Genomic DNA, 17,023 nt, shown 5'->3' with positions numbered 1-17,023 from the left:
CTCAGCCTCTCAGTGCCCCAGAGATATAATTATCTCGTGCACGATGGCTTTGCCACCTGTCACATCTTCCAGCTTTATTTTTTTTTAATAAAAAAATGATGAGAAGGGTTGATGTTTTCTTGTTCCGTGACATAGCTTGTTTTTTGCCTGACTGGGACAGTGTGGCTTCAAGCAGTCACCTTCCAACATCCCTACAATGACCATTGTCATTTCTCATTTTTTTTAAAAACTCATTTTGTTTGAGAATTCCATACATGAGTACTATATTTGCACTGTTCCCTCCCCCTCCCCTTTCACCACCTCCCATATGGCCCCTGCTCCTCTCAATTTCATGGCCTCTTTGTCTTTAACTGTTATTGATATATGTTTATAAATATACAACCCACTGAGTCCATTTAGTGTTGCTCATGTGTAATGTGTTTAAGGCCGGCCACTTGGTGTTGAATAACCTGTCAGGGACCTCACCCTTGGAGAAGATGGACTCACCGTCTCCTAGCAGCACTGCTTGCCTGTGATTCTTCATCTAGGAGACGGACTTTCTGAGATTTCACCACATCCGCATTGGCATCTCAATGGTGCTGTCATTTTGCAGGTCTTGTCCCTGGCCATTTGAGCAGTCTTGCTCAGCCTGCTGTTTTTGCTGGAATTCGCCTTTCTCTTAGCTTCAAAGTTAATCGGGCATATACATTTACATGTCTGAGGTTTTATTTTCTCAAAATATTTTGTCTCGATTGCTTACATTTTCCCCTCCCTCCGCCCCTCCCTCCCTCCATCCTCCCTTTCCTGTACTTCTCTAGCAAGCCCCTCCCTTGACCTCTTCCCACCTCCTAACTCTGTGCAGCTTTCCTGGAATCTGTCTCAAGGCCTTCCTAGGCAGTCTCAAGGCCCCCCTAAAGGTGCTCCCTTTCAGGACCATCGCATGCAATGATCCTTCAAGGCGGCGGTCATCAGAGCCCCCTCCCTCCAGGGCTGAACCCAACTTCATATATGCACCATGTCCCTTTAGAGCCTGAGGCTATTTGTCCTAATCTAGTGATCAGCTCTGAGGCAGGGGAGTGACAACCTCTCCTTTGCCAGCTGGCTTGCCTATGCCTCCTAGTCCAGCTCTGGGGGAGATCCTGGCAGACTGCAGTAAGGTCAGCGCTGTGAGCTTTCTGTTGGTGGGGTCATCTTGTTGGCAGGAGAGAGGCTTTCCGTTTGCCATGGCTCTCCTGAAGGGGAACTGTTCTTAGTCCTTTATGGGGTTTGTGGGCAGGTACTGATCCTCTCCAGGACTGTGTGCTCCCCTCTTCAGTGAGGATCACCCACACTCGGAAGATACTAGATTTGTAGGTGTCAGCCAGGCCAGCTACATCCTAATACACAGTGTTCTCGCTGCAGCATTATGTCTTACCCCCCAAATCCTTCCAGCGCCCACACATAGTCCTGGGGAACACCAAATTCCTCTGGGAGGGCTAAACACTCTTTAGGTGGAAGAAAGTGAGTTCGCTGTCTTTGCTAATGTTTCCCTTTTACTCTTTCAGCCACCGGATCTCCAAATCCAAGTTCAGGTGAGTGAGATGCCAGCAACTCCTCTTCCTTCCGCCCCTCAAGCTTAGTCCCCAGCTACTGTGTCTGAGGACCACGGTAATTCCTACCAGCGTGGGTCCTTCTGGGGGCATGCTGCTTCCTTTTGTATGGGGGTTCAGGTTTTGTTTAAGGGAGTTAACTCAAGGGTTGAGACTTGGATTCTCTTGGGTAGGGCCTGAGTGGTTAGGAAAAAAATATGTCTACCTCATGCATAAGATAAAGTCAGTTAAAATAAATGTGCGAACATTTGTTACCATTTGGCATACTTCACAGCTTTGAGGATTACAGACAGAACGTAGATTCTGTCAGTGCTGTGAGACGGTGTCAGAAGCTTCCAGACTATCCACCCTGTGACCTGCCTTTGGCTTTGCCTTCTGTACTTCTGCACAAAGACTTCTTTCCGTTCCCTGCAGCTCCTTGCAGGTTCCCAAATGTTCCCGACACTTTTGCACACTAAGGCTTTTTTTGTGGGGCTTTCTCTCCACCTCAATCAGCATCTCCATCTCTATCTGGAAAAGTCAGACTTGTCAAGCAGCACAAAGGTGACAGCATCTGTGGCACCCTGGGCACACTCCCAGAGACACTAAATGGCCTCATTCTCCAAGGCTTTGTTGTGTCCTTGTCCTGGCACTTACCATACTGTACTCTAGCTATTGGCTTGAAAGCCTGTTGCCTCCACTGAACTTTGTCTGCACACAGAGTCTGCTCAGTGCCTACCTAGTTACCCCACGACTGACTCTGCGAGCTCCCTGAGTGCTTGACTGCTTGTATATGCAGGATGGGAATGCAAATTTAGTTCTACAAATCTTAGGCACACCAAAAAGTATTAGCCATTTATTTTTCATAACATAGTCTTGCCTCCCTAGCCTCATCTGGGAGGTAGTGGGAGTTTAGGTAATCCTGAACTAGTTCAGCCAAGGGTTTACCAATAAATAGTATATTTGAAGCAGCTCCCAGAGGTCACATGTGCAATCGCTCAGAGTTCCTTTTCCCCAGCTCCTGTGAAAGGTCTAGTCAAGCATGTGGCAGGTCTCTCTGGTTTGGACATCCACCACTCCAGACCGTGCCATATGCCCAGCCCCACACACCTCTGACTCCCGAGCTCTGTATCCACCCATTCTCACACACTACACACTCTCATGTCTCTCATAGTCCGTAAACCAGTTCTGGGACCTGGGACCCCAGAGCAGATCCTTTCCCTACCTGTACCTCACTCTGTGAACCAGCCAGATAGTGATAAGTAAATTCCTGACGTCTTGGGCAGGGCCTGCAGAGTCTGTGCACAAGCCCCAAGTCCCTCAGCCCCCTCCCTATGACATCCAGGTGTTTCTAAGCAGACCCCTCTAACCTCTTGGCACCCAACACCCGAGCAGTAAGATTGACACACATCCAATTGTGATACTTCCCTTCTCCCGTGTTCTGCTGGGATTAGAAAATGCAGGATTCCTTCCCCTTATTGTTCTTTCAAATTTATTTTTCTCCTTAGTGGAAAGTTCCAGGGTATGGTCAACCAGTACTGGGTTTCATTACATGAAAGAGTCCTCTCTAGATGTTCCTTCTTCATCTCCTACATGTGGAGAAACAGCTGGTACATGACAAGGATTTAATAATATGGATGGATGGATGGATGGATGGATGGATGGATGGATGGATGGGTGGATGGGTGGATGGGTGGGTGGGTGGATGGGTGGGTGGGTGGATAGATAGGTGGATGGGTAGGTGGGTGGATGGATAGATGGGTAGATGGGTGGGTAGATGGGTAGATGGATGTTAGATAGGTGGGTGGGTGGGTAGATGGATGGATGGATGGTTAGATGGGTGGGTGGGTGGGTAGATGGATAGGTGGATAGATGGATGGATGGGCGGGTGGATGGGTGGATGAGTGGGTGAGTGGATCGATGGGTGGATAGATGGGTGGATGGGTGGGTGGATGGGTAAATGGATGGATAGATGGATGGTTAGATAGGTGAGTGGGTGGGTGGGTGGATGGATGGATGGATGGATGGATGGGTTGATGGGTGGGTGGATGAATAGATGGGTGGATCACCTGGTCTCAGTAAAACGTAGACTGGACAAACACTGAAACAAAATGTCACATTTGACAAGTATGTGTTACTCCCCACATAGTAATAGTAAAGAGATTAAAAATTACAGTGAAAATGTTTCCCAAATTCTATCCTTGCTACATGCAAATGAGGGAATCATAGATGAATGAATGGATAAACACAATCTGGAGGCTTGTGGAGGAGATCCCAAGCTTGGTGGACACGAGTTTTAAGGAGACTCTAAAACCTTCCTTTTGAACTGGATAATCTATACCTTTAGACAAGCCCCCAAGGCTTAGAGAAGCCCATAGTCACAGCTCAAAAACAGCCCCAGCCATCCTGCAGGTAAAGTCCTGCCTGGTTACTGAATCTGTCTCCGAGCATACTTTGGAAATGACTCTAATGATCCTATCAAGGAACAGCAGGAATTGAGACCTTTTCATGTAAAGCCATTTCAACATGACTTAGTGTAACCCATTTTAGTGACATAGCTTGTGTTCTTTCTGCCCCAGGACTTTGCAACTTAGATTTGCATTACATTTACTATATATATTAGTTTGGATCGGCCACATGTTGCTAGGGGCTGCCACTTAGACAAGGGAAACCTACAAATTCTGAGCAATATCACAAGCAGCTGGCTAACCTCGATCCTTCAGTCCACTGACGGTATCTGGTTAGGGAATAGCTGAGGCTGGTGATGGACTGAAAATGCTAGCGGAGTGATCAACATTTCCCAAAGAGATCTCTCAGTTGGGGAAGCAATTTAATAATGACAGTAATAGAATTTGAGCTTCAAAATGGCCTGTTTTAGGTATAAGACTGGATGATACAACGTCATAGCTTTGAAAGAATGGTTTAACAGAGATTACAGGGGGAAATGAGGCAAATTAGATGATACTTGGGTATTTTGAATAGTCGGGCTTTCATGTAAAGGAAAATAAAGAATTGGCTACACTCGAGGCTCTCTATGCAGCCCTGATCCAGAGGCCTGTTAGAGTTTTTCTGAGCAAACTGTGCAGGATTCGAAGCAAACTTTACAGGGTTCCAAGCCGTGAGGGCTCCCAGGCCTAGTCCTTAGCAAGAACTGCTTTCCACATCACTGCCTTTCTGCTCTGCCGTAAACAGCTAGGCGCAAAACCAAGTCTGCCCCAGTCTCTAATAGCCCATTTTTAGGCTACTTACTCACTAAGAATTAAATTTAGTGATTTTTCTCTGCTCTTTTTTCCTGATTCTGTTGATGACGGACACTTACTCCCGCTACTAGACAGCCAGCCTGCTGTGTGCACTGTGTTCATGTCTCAGGCCTATCAGCGTTTGCATGCTGAGAACACCAGTTTAGGAGCACCAGCCTTTCCCCACCCCCACCCTCCTCCCTGAGGATGGAGGTTTTTAAGCCTTGCCCTTTTCAGGGAGTTAGAACAGGGCACACCTCTGTGGCTCATGCCATCTATACGCCAGCATCTTACTGTGTGCGATGAATTGTGTTTAATACTGTGGGGCTGCAACAAAGTAGAGGACGTGGTCCCTGCCTCCTGTGGATCCATCTCATTAAAGAGTCAGGAGCCATACATTAAAAGTTAACTGATAAACACCAGGCAGTGGAGGCCCTCTCCTGGGGGAACCTCCCTGGATGCCTCCATGACTGCCTAGGATGTGATCTAGAGATACCATTGCAGAGTGTGTGTCCGCCTCCCCTCCCCCCGCCCCCGTACACCGTGGAGCATGTTCACCTACTGCTCCTGGCCCTAGCTGGGCTTTGTGCTGACAAGGGCTGTGTCCATTAACTGTTGGTATCTTACCTCATCCATACTAAATGCACGAGCAAAATGTGTAAGGTAAATGAGGATGCAGAGTGCCCACTGCAGAGAAACAGAGGTTTGAGTTGAGCCCTAAGGATGGACAGGACCTAGAAGAAAGTGCAAAGCCCTGTGCTGGGGTCGAGCATGAAGATAAGACGAGCCACCGAGGGAGGGGAAGCAGAGAATAGTGCCACAGGCAATTAAGCACAGGAAACACATTCACTTCCATCCTTCTCCCCACGCCCCACACCCCACGCCCCATCCCCCACTTGTGTATTTCTAGAGTAAATGTCTTCCAGCTAATGCAAAGAGAGCACGAAGAGCAGGCAAATTTCTCCTCCCTGTTTTATCATTTAATTTCTATCTCCTCTATGCATATGTAAACATACAAATAACTTTACACATTCTAATAAACTATTACATTTATTATATAGTAGGAAGTGTTGCCAGGAAACCAGCTGTCAGGCAAAACTATATTTGAAGAGTGGGGGATGTACAATTATCTTTAAATACTTTCCCTGGATAGTAATTACTCCCATCCCCACCACAACCCCAGTCCATGTGACTCTCCGGGATGGCTCCGGTGCAGTAGCAGACACATTTAGCAGAGCTGGCAGAGAGCAGTTCTAGACCTGTGTGATGGGCCTGACTTTACAATAACCCATGTTTGTGGCTTCTAAATGTGAGAGAAGTGGCCTTGGTCAAATTCTCAGTATTTTCTACCTACTGTACTTGAAAGTGTCCTGGATTGCTTTATGGTCTGCATGGCAATTGTCAGTACTTTCTGCAGTATGGGGTTGTTTCTATTTTAAAACATACCTTAGCAACTGATGTGCTTTTTAAATTATTCTATAATATTAATAATCACAGTCACAGGAAGAGGTAGAGGTGTGTCCTGATAACACAGGACTGTGCAGTATCAAGTTTTGGCAAACACAAGAGGCCACCTCTCCTTATAACTACCTGGTACTCCTTGTCCTAGCCACATATTTCCCTATCCTCACACTTGTATGTGGCACAGCTAGATGTTTCAAATACCCTGAAGGGTGCTGGCAGGCTAATGTGACTGCATGGTGTCTCTTCTGTGCATAGTGAATTCAGCAAAGCATCAGCTAAGCTCAGTGTCTCCTGCAAAGTTGGTGTATCTGTTGAAGGATGGATCAGGTCAGAACATTAATCTGTGTTTCAACTCATAGGCCCAAACTCAAGTTGCCCCTGTAGTTATTAGGGAAGAATTTGCGTTCTAAGATGTCCCCTGGCTCTTCCATTCTCACTGTAGAGTTCAGTTAAGTCTTGGTAACAGGATTTTCCATGGAACAAATAGGGAGAAAAATTACAGTGTTAGAGACAAAGGTAAAAACCAAACTATCCCAAAAGGCAATGTGGGTAAGTGGAGGGAGCCACCTGTACAGAGATCTGTCTCCCTGGGACCATAGAATACAGTCTGCCCTTGGCATGGAGCTGCTGATGTTTTGAAAAGGTCTCCCTTGAGGAGTAAAGAGCTGAGTTCGGGGACAGAGGGTGGAACATATACAACCAGTCCTGTGCCTTGCATCTGGCTTGCTGGCACATGGTGCTGTGACCTTGAAGGCCATTCATGGTTTTTCAACTGGTACCCCTCCAGTACAAGTCACCAGAGGAAATGACCTGAGCATCTTTGGTTATCTCTGGCCAGAAGACTACTGGGACAGATTCATGATGTAGACTTATTCAGAATGTGGGACTGCAGTTCAATTTTCTTGCCCTAAGATAGAAGGCTGGTTTTTGTATCCTGGCCTGGGACAAAACACGCACGCGCGCGCGCGCGCGCGCGCACACACACACACACACACACACACACACATGCACGCGCGTGTGCACACACACACACACACACACACACACACACACACCCTAAAGATTTTATTCAAGCATTTCTTACTCCTTATTTTGAATCATGCTATGACATTTCCATTATGTTCCTTTTCTTGGTGCCAATCATGGCCTATCAGACAGCTGTTCCATCCACTTATGGGCTGAGGAATGGGGTTTGCAGGTCTCTGCTACAAGCAGGTCTTACATGATTGTTTAGAGGCCTAGACCAGAAAGGGACAAGTAGAAATTGTCACATGAAAGTGCAGGTACCTGTGATTTGTCACACCAAGGTATTATCTTAGTCCCTCCTGCCGCCTTCTTCTTCTTCTTCTTGTTTTTTTTTTTGTTTGTTTGTTTGTTTGTTTGTTTTGAGCCAGGGTTTCTCTGTGTAGCCTTGTGTCCTGGACTCACTTTGTAGACCAGACTGATCTCGAACTCACAGCGATCCACCTGCCTCTGCCTCCTGAGTGCTGGGATTCAAGGCATGCTCCACCACCGCCCGGCCTTCTCCTGCCTTCTTTACCACCTGTGTGGGAACTCAACATGCCTAATGATCTTTCTGTACACACGCCCAGGCACCACCCTAAGCCATGTTCTAAGCCAAATGCCCTGCCCTTCTCCCAGCCGCCCTCCCTTCCCAGGGCACCTCTCTCTGGCTTTTCGTTGGTAAAGGGAGCCACACTCCCACACTAGAAGATAGCCCCACCCCCTCTGTACCTTTCTCTCATCTTGAATTCCAGTCTCCCATTGACTTTGCCAAACCTGCTGTGTCCTCAGTGTCGTTTGTGCCACTAATGAAGTTTTTCTTACATTATCTCTAATCCAGACAGCTAGAGCTGTCATTTTTTGTTCCACCCTGATCTTAAGAGCTTGCATCTGTCTGTTGGTGTCTGGTTTTCTGAAATAAAGTCTGATTGTGCAGTTCTTCCTATGGTGGGTCTTGGCCTGGCTGTCTATGGCCCAACTCTTCAAACTTCTCCACTGCATTCCAAGAAGCTGTTAAATACATAGGTCCCCAGCATATCTGGGGGTGGGAGGCAAAACAGTGCAACTCTCTATCGTAGAGTCATAAAATGGAAATGTTTCCTTGGGATCATCCAGCTTAATGGTTCTCAACCATAATTACACATTACAACAAGCTGGGGAACTTTAAAAAGCACCAGTGCTACCTTTGGGGGTATTTGAATGTACCCAGCACCCAGTTAATGAGTTTTAAATCAGATTGATTTAGAGTCGGGGTGGCCGGGTGGTTGTTAAAGCTTACCCAGGTCGTTCCATGCACAGCCACACTTGACAACCACTGACAGAGCCCTTGACCAAGAGTGCTGGGGGATGCTGTGACTATCGCTGAGCTTCAAGAGTCCTGTGTGTGCATGTGGGGCAAGTGAATGTAAAGACCCCCTGCTGCAGAGCAGCCTCTTCCTGTTCTTGGCGAGATGGATCAGTGGGAGGGGCCACACTGGGGAGAGCATCACTTGCCTCTGCCGCACTAGGATACTGGGCAGGTGGCTCAACCTCAGCGGCCCCTAGTTTCCTCCGCAATATCAGGACAATGCATGCTTGGCAGAGATCCTTATGGACTTTTAGAGAAGCCCTGCAATGTCCCTAAAATATCTAAAAGGCCTACAGAGGCCTTATTTATAGTAACAACTTACTAGTTCTGTCACTGCCACCAGAACAATGCCTAATTTCCCCCGATACTTGCCACACCATTTCTGATAATGCCATTAAAATAAATTAAAAATAGAAGCCCCTTTTTCTTTCAGTACTGGAGATTGAGAACAGGGTTATATGTGCTTGGCTTTACCACTGAGTTGTATCCTCAGCTGAAAATAAAAGTAGTCACATTTGATGGGCAGCTTTGGTGTCATGCCAGACAGCTTATATGGCATTTTATCCATGTCCACAAGAATCCTGTGAAATTAGCCCTGCTCTCGTTTCTAACCGAAGCTTAGAGATGGGAGTTGGTTATATGGAAGGCCACAGAGATAACTAAACAGTGGAGCCCAGTTAGCTTGGTAGAGGTCTGACACTCCACCACCAGGTTGTATAGTAAGGGCAAGCCGGTGACAGGTGAGATGTCACGGAGTATGCTTTGGGTTGGCAGAAGTCTAGATCTCCCAGCCAACACTGTCTTTCCCTCCGTGCCCTTTTCCAGCCGCTACTGGCGCAGATGGAATAGGTTCTGCAGAAGAAAGTGTCGCGCGGCAGTTAAATCCGACATCTTCTACTGGCTCGTGATCTTCCTGGTGTTCCTCAACACACTCACCATTGCCTCGGAACATTACAACCAGCCTCACTGGCTCACAGAAGTGCAAGGTGAGCAGCCTCTGGCTTTGTCCTAGTCACTCTAGCTGACTCAGCTCTGGGTCCCTGGGCGGGACTAACCACTGATGGGCAGGTCCTGGGGAGGGGCTTACCGCTGGTTGGCGGGTCCTGGGGAGTGACTGGCTGGTGGGAGGGTGTTGAGGAGGGACTTATCACTGGTGGGCGGGGCCTGGAGCGGCACTAGTGGCTGATGGGAGGTTGGCCAGAAAGTAGGCAGAGCCTGTGCTTCTTGGCCAATGCCACCATGCTGGGAAGTCCAAAGGCCTGGAAGCTTGCAAGCCCCATATTAAAATTCAGGCCCTTGTCATAAACAGATGCGGGACTTCACACACTTGATGAGACTCTCACCACTCCCCATCCCCCCACCCCACACCCCACCCCACAGTCACTACTGAGTCCCAGTAGCAGGACAAGAGCTGTTGCTTATTTGCCTATTAGAGACTCTCAGCTGCCAAGTTTGCAGAAGCAAATTTCAATTCCTCTGACCTCACTATAGCTCCAGGTAGCTCTACCCAGATCATAAGAAGATAGGCAAGAAGCAAACAGAGCCTGGACAATGGACAGGATCCTAATGGCTAGCTAAGCCCCCTTGCCATGCTTTGGCCCCTATGAAGACATCCAGGGCCTATGTCTAAGCATCTCCTCTGGGGAGTAAGGCAGATATGGCTCGGGTGATGGGGTTCCTGGGAGGAGGCAGTCTAGTGGTAACAAGGCACAGTGCAAGTAGCCTGGTCCCAACTTTGGCTTTTGTGTTGGATTCAGACCCCCTCTGAATCTCCTATCTCATCTCTAAAGATTGGGTTTAATCAAATCAGTGCCAAGCCTCTCAAACTCCTATGGGGATTAAGGAGGGCTACATATGCTAAACATCTTATGGACGGTGATGCTCAGCACATGCTCTGATGATAGAAACTGGACCTAATTGTTCTCTCAGAAGTAGCTGGGAGAGGCCTCATGGGAAGGAGGGGATAGGTGGGAGAGGGGCAGGAGGGAAGGAGGGATGGGTTGGTGTTTTTTTTTTTTTTCTTCCTCCAGCTATGGCAGTGACTGTCTTTTCTCCCCCTCGCCGCCCCCTTCCTCTTCACTTTTTTCGGTTCCTTGCTTGAATCCCACCCTTCTCCTTCCTCTACACCTGCCAGACACGGCCAATAAAGCCCTCCTGGCCCTTTTCACTGCGGAAATGCTCCTGAAGATGTACAGCCTGGGCCTGCAGGCCTATTTCGTATCCCTCTTCAACCGCTTTGACTGTTTCATCGTGTGTGGGGGCATCCTGGAGACCATCCTGGTGGAGACCAAGATCATGTCCCCGCTGGGCATCTCCGTGCTGAGATGTGTGCGCTTGCTCAGGATCTTCAAGATCACCAGGTGTGTGCCTCCTCCTTCCCCTTTGGGCATGGGACTCGGGAGAAGTCTACTGGAAGGTCAGAGGGGTATGAGCCTGGATGAGGGAAGAGCTGCAGTTTCCGCAGCGGTCTAGCCTCTGGTCATATGCAGCACGGGGAGTCGTGGTTCATTTTGATGGTACGCCACTCAGATATGCCCCCAGCTGAGGACTGCTGTCGCTCAGCTTGGCTGCCTTAATTCTGCCGTGTTACTAGATGGCCCAGAGGTAGCCAGCCCGCTGGCTTTAGGAAAGCACTGGGGACTCAGTCTCCTCCTAGCCATGGCTTGGCCAGCATTGATGTTGATTCAACACTAGGGTCTCGAGGTAGCTTCTGGACACTGAGGTGTTATCAATTCTAGACAAGAAGAAAAGAGCTTCGTCAGCTTCTTTGCTCCCCCAGATCACAGGCGGGCCCACAGTTAGAGATGCTGATCAAAGCCAAACAGGACAGCCAAATAGCAAGTGTGAGGGAGGACATGGAAAATTGGGGGCCTGGCGTTCTTGGTGTGTGTTGTTTACTCTTCTCCATCCTGTGGCCAAATATCTGTCTGGGACAGCTTAGAGAAGGAAGGCTTTGCTCTGGCTCAGAGTGAACCTAGGTGGGAAGGTGTGGTACCCACGGTGTGAGGTGGCTCGGCACAGTGCGTCAGCAATCAGGAAGCAAGGAGTGTCAGCTCACTTTCTCCTTTATAGTCTCTCTGTCACTCCAGTGTGCAAAGTGGTGCTGCTCACATCCAAGGTAGTTCCTCCCCGCTCAGTTAAACCTCTCAGCTAAAAGCCTCACAGATAGGCCCAGAGGCTTGTATCCTAAGCGATTCTAAGTTCCCCCCCAAGTCACCAGACCAGATTAACCTCCTTGTGGTAAAAAAATGTGCAATGAATGTTGCAGCTGCTGTGAAAAACAGAGTGTCCACTTCTCAATCAATTAAGAATAGAATTGCCTAGTGGTCCAGTAACTCTGCTTATGGGTGTTTACCCACAGCATTAAAAGCAAGGTAATGGGGTGATGTCTGTGCCCTCACATTTACATTGACATTGTTTACAAGAGCCAGAAAGTGAAGTGTACCCCCAAATGAATGGGTGAAGTAAAGGTAGGTGTCTACATCCAACAGAATGTTACTAAGCTTTGAAAAGAAAATTTTCATATGTGGTCCACACAGGTGAACTTTATGGACATTCTATGATGAAATAAGCCACTCACAGAAGACAAATGTTGCTTGGTTGTAGTTATTTGGAGTTTTTAGTCATAGTGTCAGAATCACAGAGACAGGCAGCAGGACAGTGGCTTAAGGGGAGAGCGTAAGGAGAAAGAGAAGTTACTACTTAAAGATCAGAGCGTTAGTTTTATAGGATGTATAGAAATATAGAAATGGATACTCCACAGTGTTATTATGTTTAATATTCTTGAGCTGCAAGCTTTCAAGTGGGTGAGATACTAATTGTATATGTGTTTTAACACAATAAAAAAAAATTGGGAAAAAATGCGCTGCTGAGCTCGCTCAGTGGACAGAGGTGCTGGTCGCCAAGTGTGAAGGGCCGAGTTCAATCCTTGAGACCCACTTGGTACAATGAGGAACTGGCTCCTCTGACTTCCACACATGTGTGCTCACTCTCTCTAAATAAATAAATTCATTTGTTAGCTAAAACTTGCAGGGCAGCAAGATCGTCCAGAAGGTAAAATGCTTGCCACTGGGCCCGAAAACCTGAGTCCAAGCCTTGTAAACCATATGGTGGAGGAAGCACCAATTCTGGCAGGTTCTCTTCTGATTTATGCATATGTGCCTTCCCCACCACAAAACAAATAAATGCATATAAATTTTTAAATGGAAAATTTTCTTCCAGAAATCTCATCAAGGGCTTTTCTGGTCTCATGGGCTGTTCTTGCTGTTAGGAAAAGCTGAGAAATGGATGTCTCTGACAGGCATGGGTCATTAAAAATGCAGCAGAGATGGTCAAGTGTGAGCCTAGATGGTAGGGACCGTACCTCTGGGGGCTTTGATCTGGCCTTCCACATACATCCCCGTCCATCTGTCTGTTCACTGGCCCATCCTCACACTGGCATCATCCTTGCCTCAGGACAGGCAGCACCTCAGGAAGAAGATATAGCAGGAATACAGGGAGGGAGCAGGCAGCAGATGCTCCACCAGGGCTGAGGAAATCAATTTACAGACCCACGATATCATTTTTAAAGCATTTTATTGAGATTAACTTGTGTACCATATACTCACCACTTTAAAGATGCCGCGTAGTCTCTGTGTGTATGAATTCAGAGTTTCACAACCATTACCACATTCTGGTTTTAGAACATTTTCATCAATTCCCAAAGAAACTGCATATGTGCTTCTCCCCACCCGCTGACCCTATGCTAGCCCTAGGCAGCCAGGCCTCATTGTTTAGATTTGTCACCTGTGTGACAAACATCCTGAGAAATAAATCAAGGAAGCAATAGCCTATAGTGGACATGCCTTATGAATCTAGTAATGAAAAAGGCGGCCATTGGTGTCCAGCTTCTTTTAGCTTGGTGGCTTCTAGTTACATCCAGGTTGTAGCATGGGTCAGAACTTCACACCTGTTCTTGGTGAATAGTGTTCCACTGCGTGCTTATCCATCTCACATTCAGCATAGTCTCTCATCATGGATGGGCACTGATCTTGGAGACTTTCTAATGCTTCAATGAACATTTGTGACCAAGTTTTCACAGAGATGTATATCTTTCTTTTCTTTAGATGTGTGTGTGTGTGTGTGTGTGTGTGTGTGTGTGTGTGTATGCAAACTTTGGGTTATTCGGTAAACTCTTCAAAGATTTTGAGAAATGATGAAGTCGTTTTTTAAAAGAGACTAGGCCGTTTTACAGTCTCACCGGTGGTGTACAATTTAAGGGTTCCAGTTTTACCACTCAAACTACGTGTTCTCCATCTATGTGTTTGTTTGGTGCACTTTTTGGTTTGTTTGGGTCTTTTTGCATATCTTCTTCTTAAATGACAAATGGTAGCTTACGTATTTGTGAAGCACAGAATAACATTCCAATCAATGCGCTCGTGACAGGAATGTAGCACACCATGTTACTTTAAATACGTATGCCTTTCTGCTAGAAACACGCAAACTCTCTCCAGGAGGCGCTGTGAAATGTTCAGCTCACCGTTGCGGGCAGCTGCTGTTCGGCTGTGCATGAGAAGCATTGGACTTCCACTACTTCACCGTTACCCACTCTCCCCTCACTCCCTTTCTCCGCCCCGGCTGGTCGCTCACTTCCCTGGTCTTTGAGATCAGTGTCTTAGGTCCCACCTACACATGAACCACTCTGCACTTTTCTTCTATGCCCGACTTAATGTGCTGTCCCCCTCAGCTCCCTCCACAATACCGCAAATGTCAGAAACCTGTTCTTTCTTATTGTGACCGTTGCTTTTAATGAAAGAATGAGATTGGAGAAACACCAGAGACCCCCCCCCCGTGCCCCCACCCACCTCGTGAGCATCATTTTGTAATGGCCTTTGAGATACCTGTCCGGTTCTCGCTGTGACACGTGTTGTGTGAAGTGGGCTGTGGTCAACTCACAAAAGCATACATGGGGCTAGCTGGAGGGAGACCTTCAGCCCTTCTCCAGAGAGAGCCCCCTCACCCCACCCCCACCCCGGTCCCTCGGGGATCAGCACTCTGGGTGATCTTTGGAAAGAGGAGCATTAACGCCCTCCCTTGGATTGTGTTAGGAAACAAGGGTGGAGGCTGGCGCCTCCAGGTCAAGGACAAGTGTGTCACAACTCACACAGGGTGTTCCTCTGAGTGAGTCACCAGGCCCTACGAAGTATCCTAGTTGTCACTATTCTTGTCACAATTCTCTGGGCAGCCATCTGAATGCAGAGTGTTGTTGAGACTCCAGTGAGAGGTACTTGAATTTAAGTTCAGTGCCGGCACCCAGAGGCTTTTGTTTTCAGTCCAATCAGTGTTGTTACTGTCATTAGGAGAAGACAGTGAGGTCGCAAGACCTCAAGTGTGGACCAGGCACTCTGGGGTTTTCAGCAGCTCAGGAATCACAGCCACTGTTCACACTGCACTGTTTTTTTGTTTTTTTTTTTTTTTTCCTTTTCTTTTCTTTTCTTTTTTTTGTTTTTTGTTTTGTTGTTGTTGTTTGTTTGTTTGTTTTTGTTTTTGTTTTTTTTGGTTTGGTTTTGGTTTTGGTTTTTAAAGCTTCCTCACTCTGTGACTAGTATTAACACATTATAAGGCATTTTCCAAGAATTTTGAGAAGGGGAAACATTCTTGCTTAATGGAAAGACTACACACAGGTGCCCCATCTCCAAGCTCAGATGGCAGGGTCACAGTGCCCCCACCCTGCCTGTACTCTATGCATTTCAAGTCTAAGGTCAGATGGAGACAGGTTCACAGGAAACAGGTGCTTCCTCAGGAGTCAGCACTCTACACAGAGATCCTGGCTTTCTTTGCCTTACGGCCATTCACATGTGTATATTTGAATGTATACATTTCTAGATGGTTTGAAGAAGTAACCTCCCATTAGACAGTGGAATTATTCTCCTTATGGACTCTCTGAGGCCTGAAAATTTTGTTAGTTCTTCTTGCATGGGGACCGTGGGATGCCCTCTGGTCAAGCCAAAATTTTTAAAGTGGTTTCTTGTCAAATATTTCACCAAAAGAATATACAAAGTAGTTAACAGAAAATCAATGGACAATCGCTCCAGGATATTATAACAATATCTAGCAGTGAAGTTCCTTTTCTGGGAAAAAAAAAAAAAAAAAAAAACCCAAATCTCAAACATGGGATGTGTGAAAATTATTTAAGAGGCGGTAAAAACTTGGAAGTTAAATACAGTGTTTATCAGACCCAGGAAAAGCGAATCAAGCCAGCAACCATATAACAAGAGGCAATATGAAAACAATCCTTTAGGTCCTATCTCAGAACTCATGACAGCCTGGCCCTTCAGCTCTGCAGCTCACTGTGGGCCGGAGGATGGATAGTCTAAGAGATGGACCTGCCTCTTGCTGCTATCGGTGTGGTATCTAAGCAGTGTGATGTTGGGCAAATGACTTTTAACTCTCTTTACCTCAGTCATCCTGTCTGTAAAGTGTATCCTCTTCCCATCCTCTTGTAGGTCATCATGAGGCTGAGTTGTCCTGAGGGTTAGCAAAGGGCTGCCCTATCTGACACACTCTACACCTTGGTGCACGTTTGCATCTGTTCTTGCTAATGTTTCGCTGCATTTTGGTACAAACCAAAATACCCCACAGCCTCCTGCTCCTCCTCTACAGTGTCCTATCCTGCTCTCAAATGTGCCATTAGGCTACTTAGGAAGACACAGTCCCCCTGAATCCTGACCACATGTGGCCTCTGTTCCCAGCCTATCAGTCACAACTCCTTCCACAAAACCTCTATCTCAAAACACAAAACAAAACCAAAACAGTACAATCCATAGCAGTAGCAAAAGTACAGTTATGAAAACAATTTTATGGCTGGGGCGGGGGTGGCCACATAACAGGAGGAACTGTGTTAGAGAGTGGCAGCGTTAGGAAGACTGAGAACCACTGGCGTATGGGCTGCCCAAAGCCCTATGTGAGTGCCACTTGCAGATCTTCCAGGCTGTAAAGATCCCCAGGTCCTTGCTCAGAGTCTGGCCCACCCCCTCCCTGACCTCCCAGCCTTCCTCTCCACCTTCTGGGGCTCTCTGCTCAGGAGCTCATAGCGCCTCTCACCTCCTGTAAGACCCACCCACCAGGAAACAGGAATCTGGTATTTGTAAAGTTCCTAGGCAAGAGTCTGTGGAGAAGATGCTCAGACCTAAGAGACACATGCCATCTTTGCAAGAAGAGAAGTTACTCCCTGGACTGGTAACTATCACTGTAGGAGCTTAAGACGATGCCATAAGGGTTATTTGGATGTGCCTCCTCTCAAACCCTGACACACTTCCTGATTTTAAGGGACAATTAGGTAATGCTGAGCAACTCTGGTCTAGAAGCTAAGACGCACCCTCCTAACGCCATCCCAAGGTCAAGACCAGGCAGTCTTGGTATCTTGAACAAGTCATATTCTCTGT

The 17,023-nt window shown here is 47.2% G+C and overlaps 1 protein-coding gene across 38 annotated transcripts in view; it reads left to right on the top strand.

Annotated features, from left to right (window-relative positions):
- Cacna1c (calcium voltage-gated channel subunit alpha1 C) overlaps nucleotides 1-17,023 on the top strand; it is a 638,839-nt gene that overhangs the window by 524,648 nt on the left and 97,168 nt on the right. For all 38 annotated transcript variants that reach the window (XM_051155214.1, XM_051155212.1, XM_051155213.1 and 35 more), the window contains 3 exons: nucleotides 1,524-1,550; nucleotides 9,426-9,586; nucleotides 10,735-10,960. In XM_051155214.1, coding sequence (XP_051011171.1) covers nucleotides 1,524-1,550; nucleotides 9,426-9,586; nucleotides 10,735-10,960 — 414 coding nt within the window. The remainder of the gene's footprint in view (nucleotides 1-1,523; nucleotides 1,551-9,425; nucleotides 9,587-10,734; nucleotides 10,961-17,023) is intronic.

Source organism: Acomys russatus, chromosome 13 (genome assembly GCF_903995435.1).
Source record: "Acomys russatus chromosome 13, mAcoRus1.1, whole genome shotgun sequence".
NCBI classification, from domain to species: Eukaryota; Metazoa; Chordata; class Mammalia; order Rodentia; family Muridae; genus Acomys; species Acomys russatus.
The sequence above is the reverse complement of the archived record's forward strand: the minus strand, read 5'-3'. Positions and strand labels throughout refer to the sequence as shown.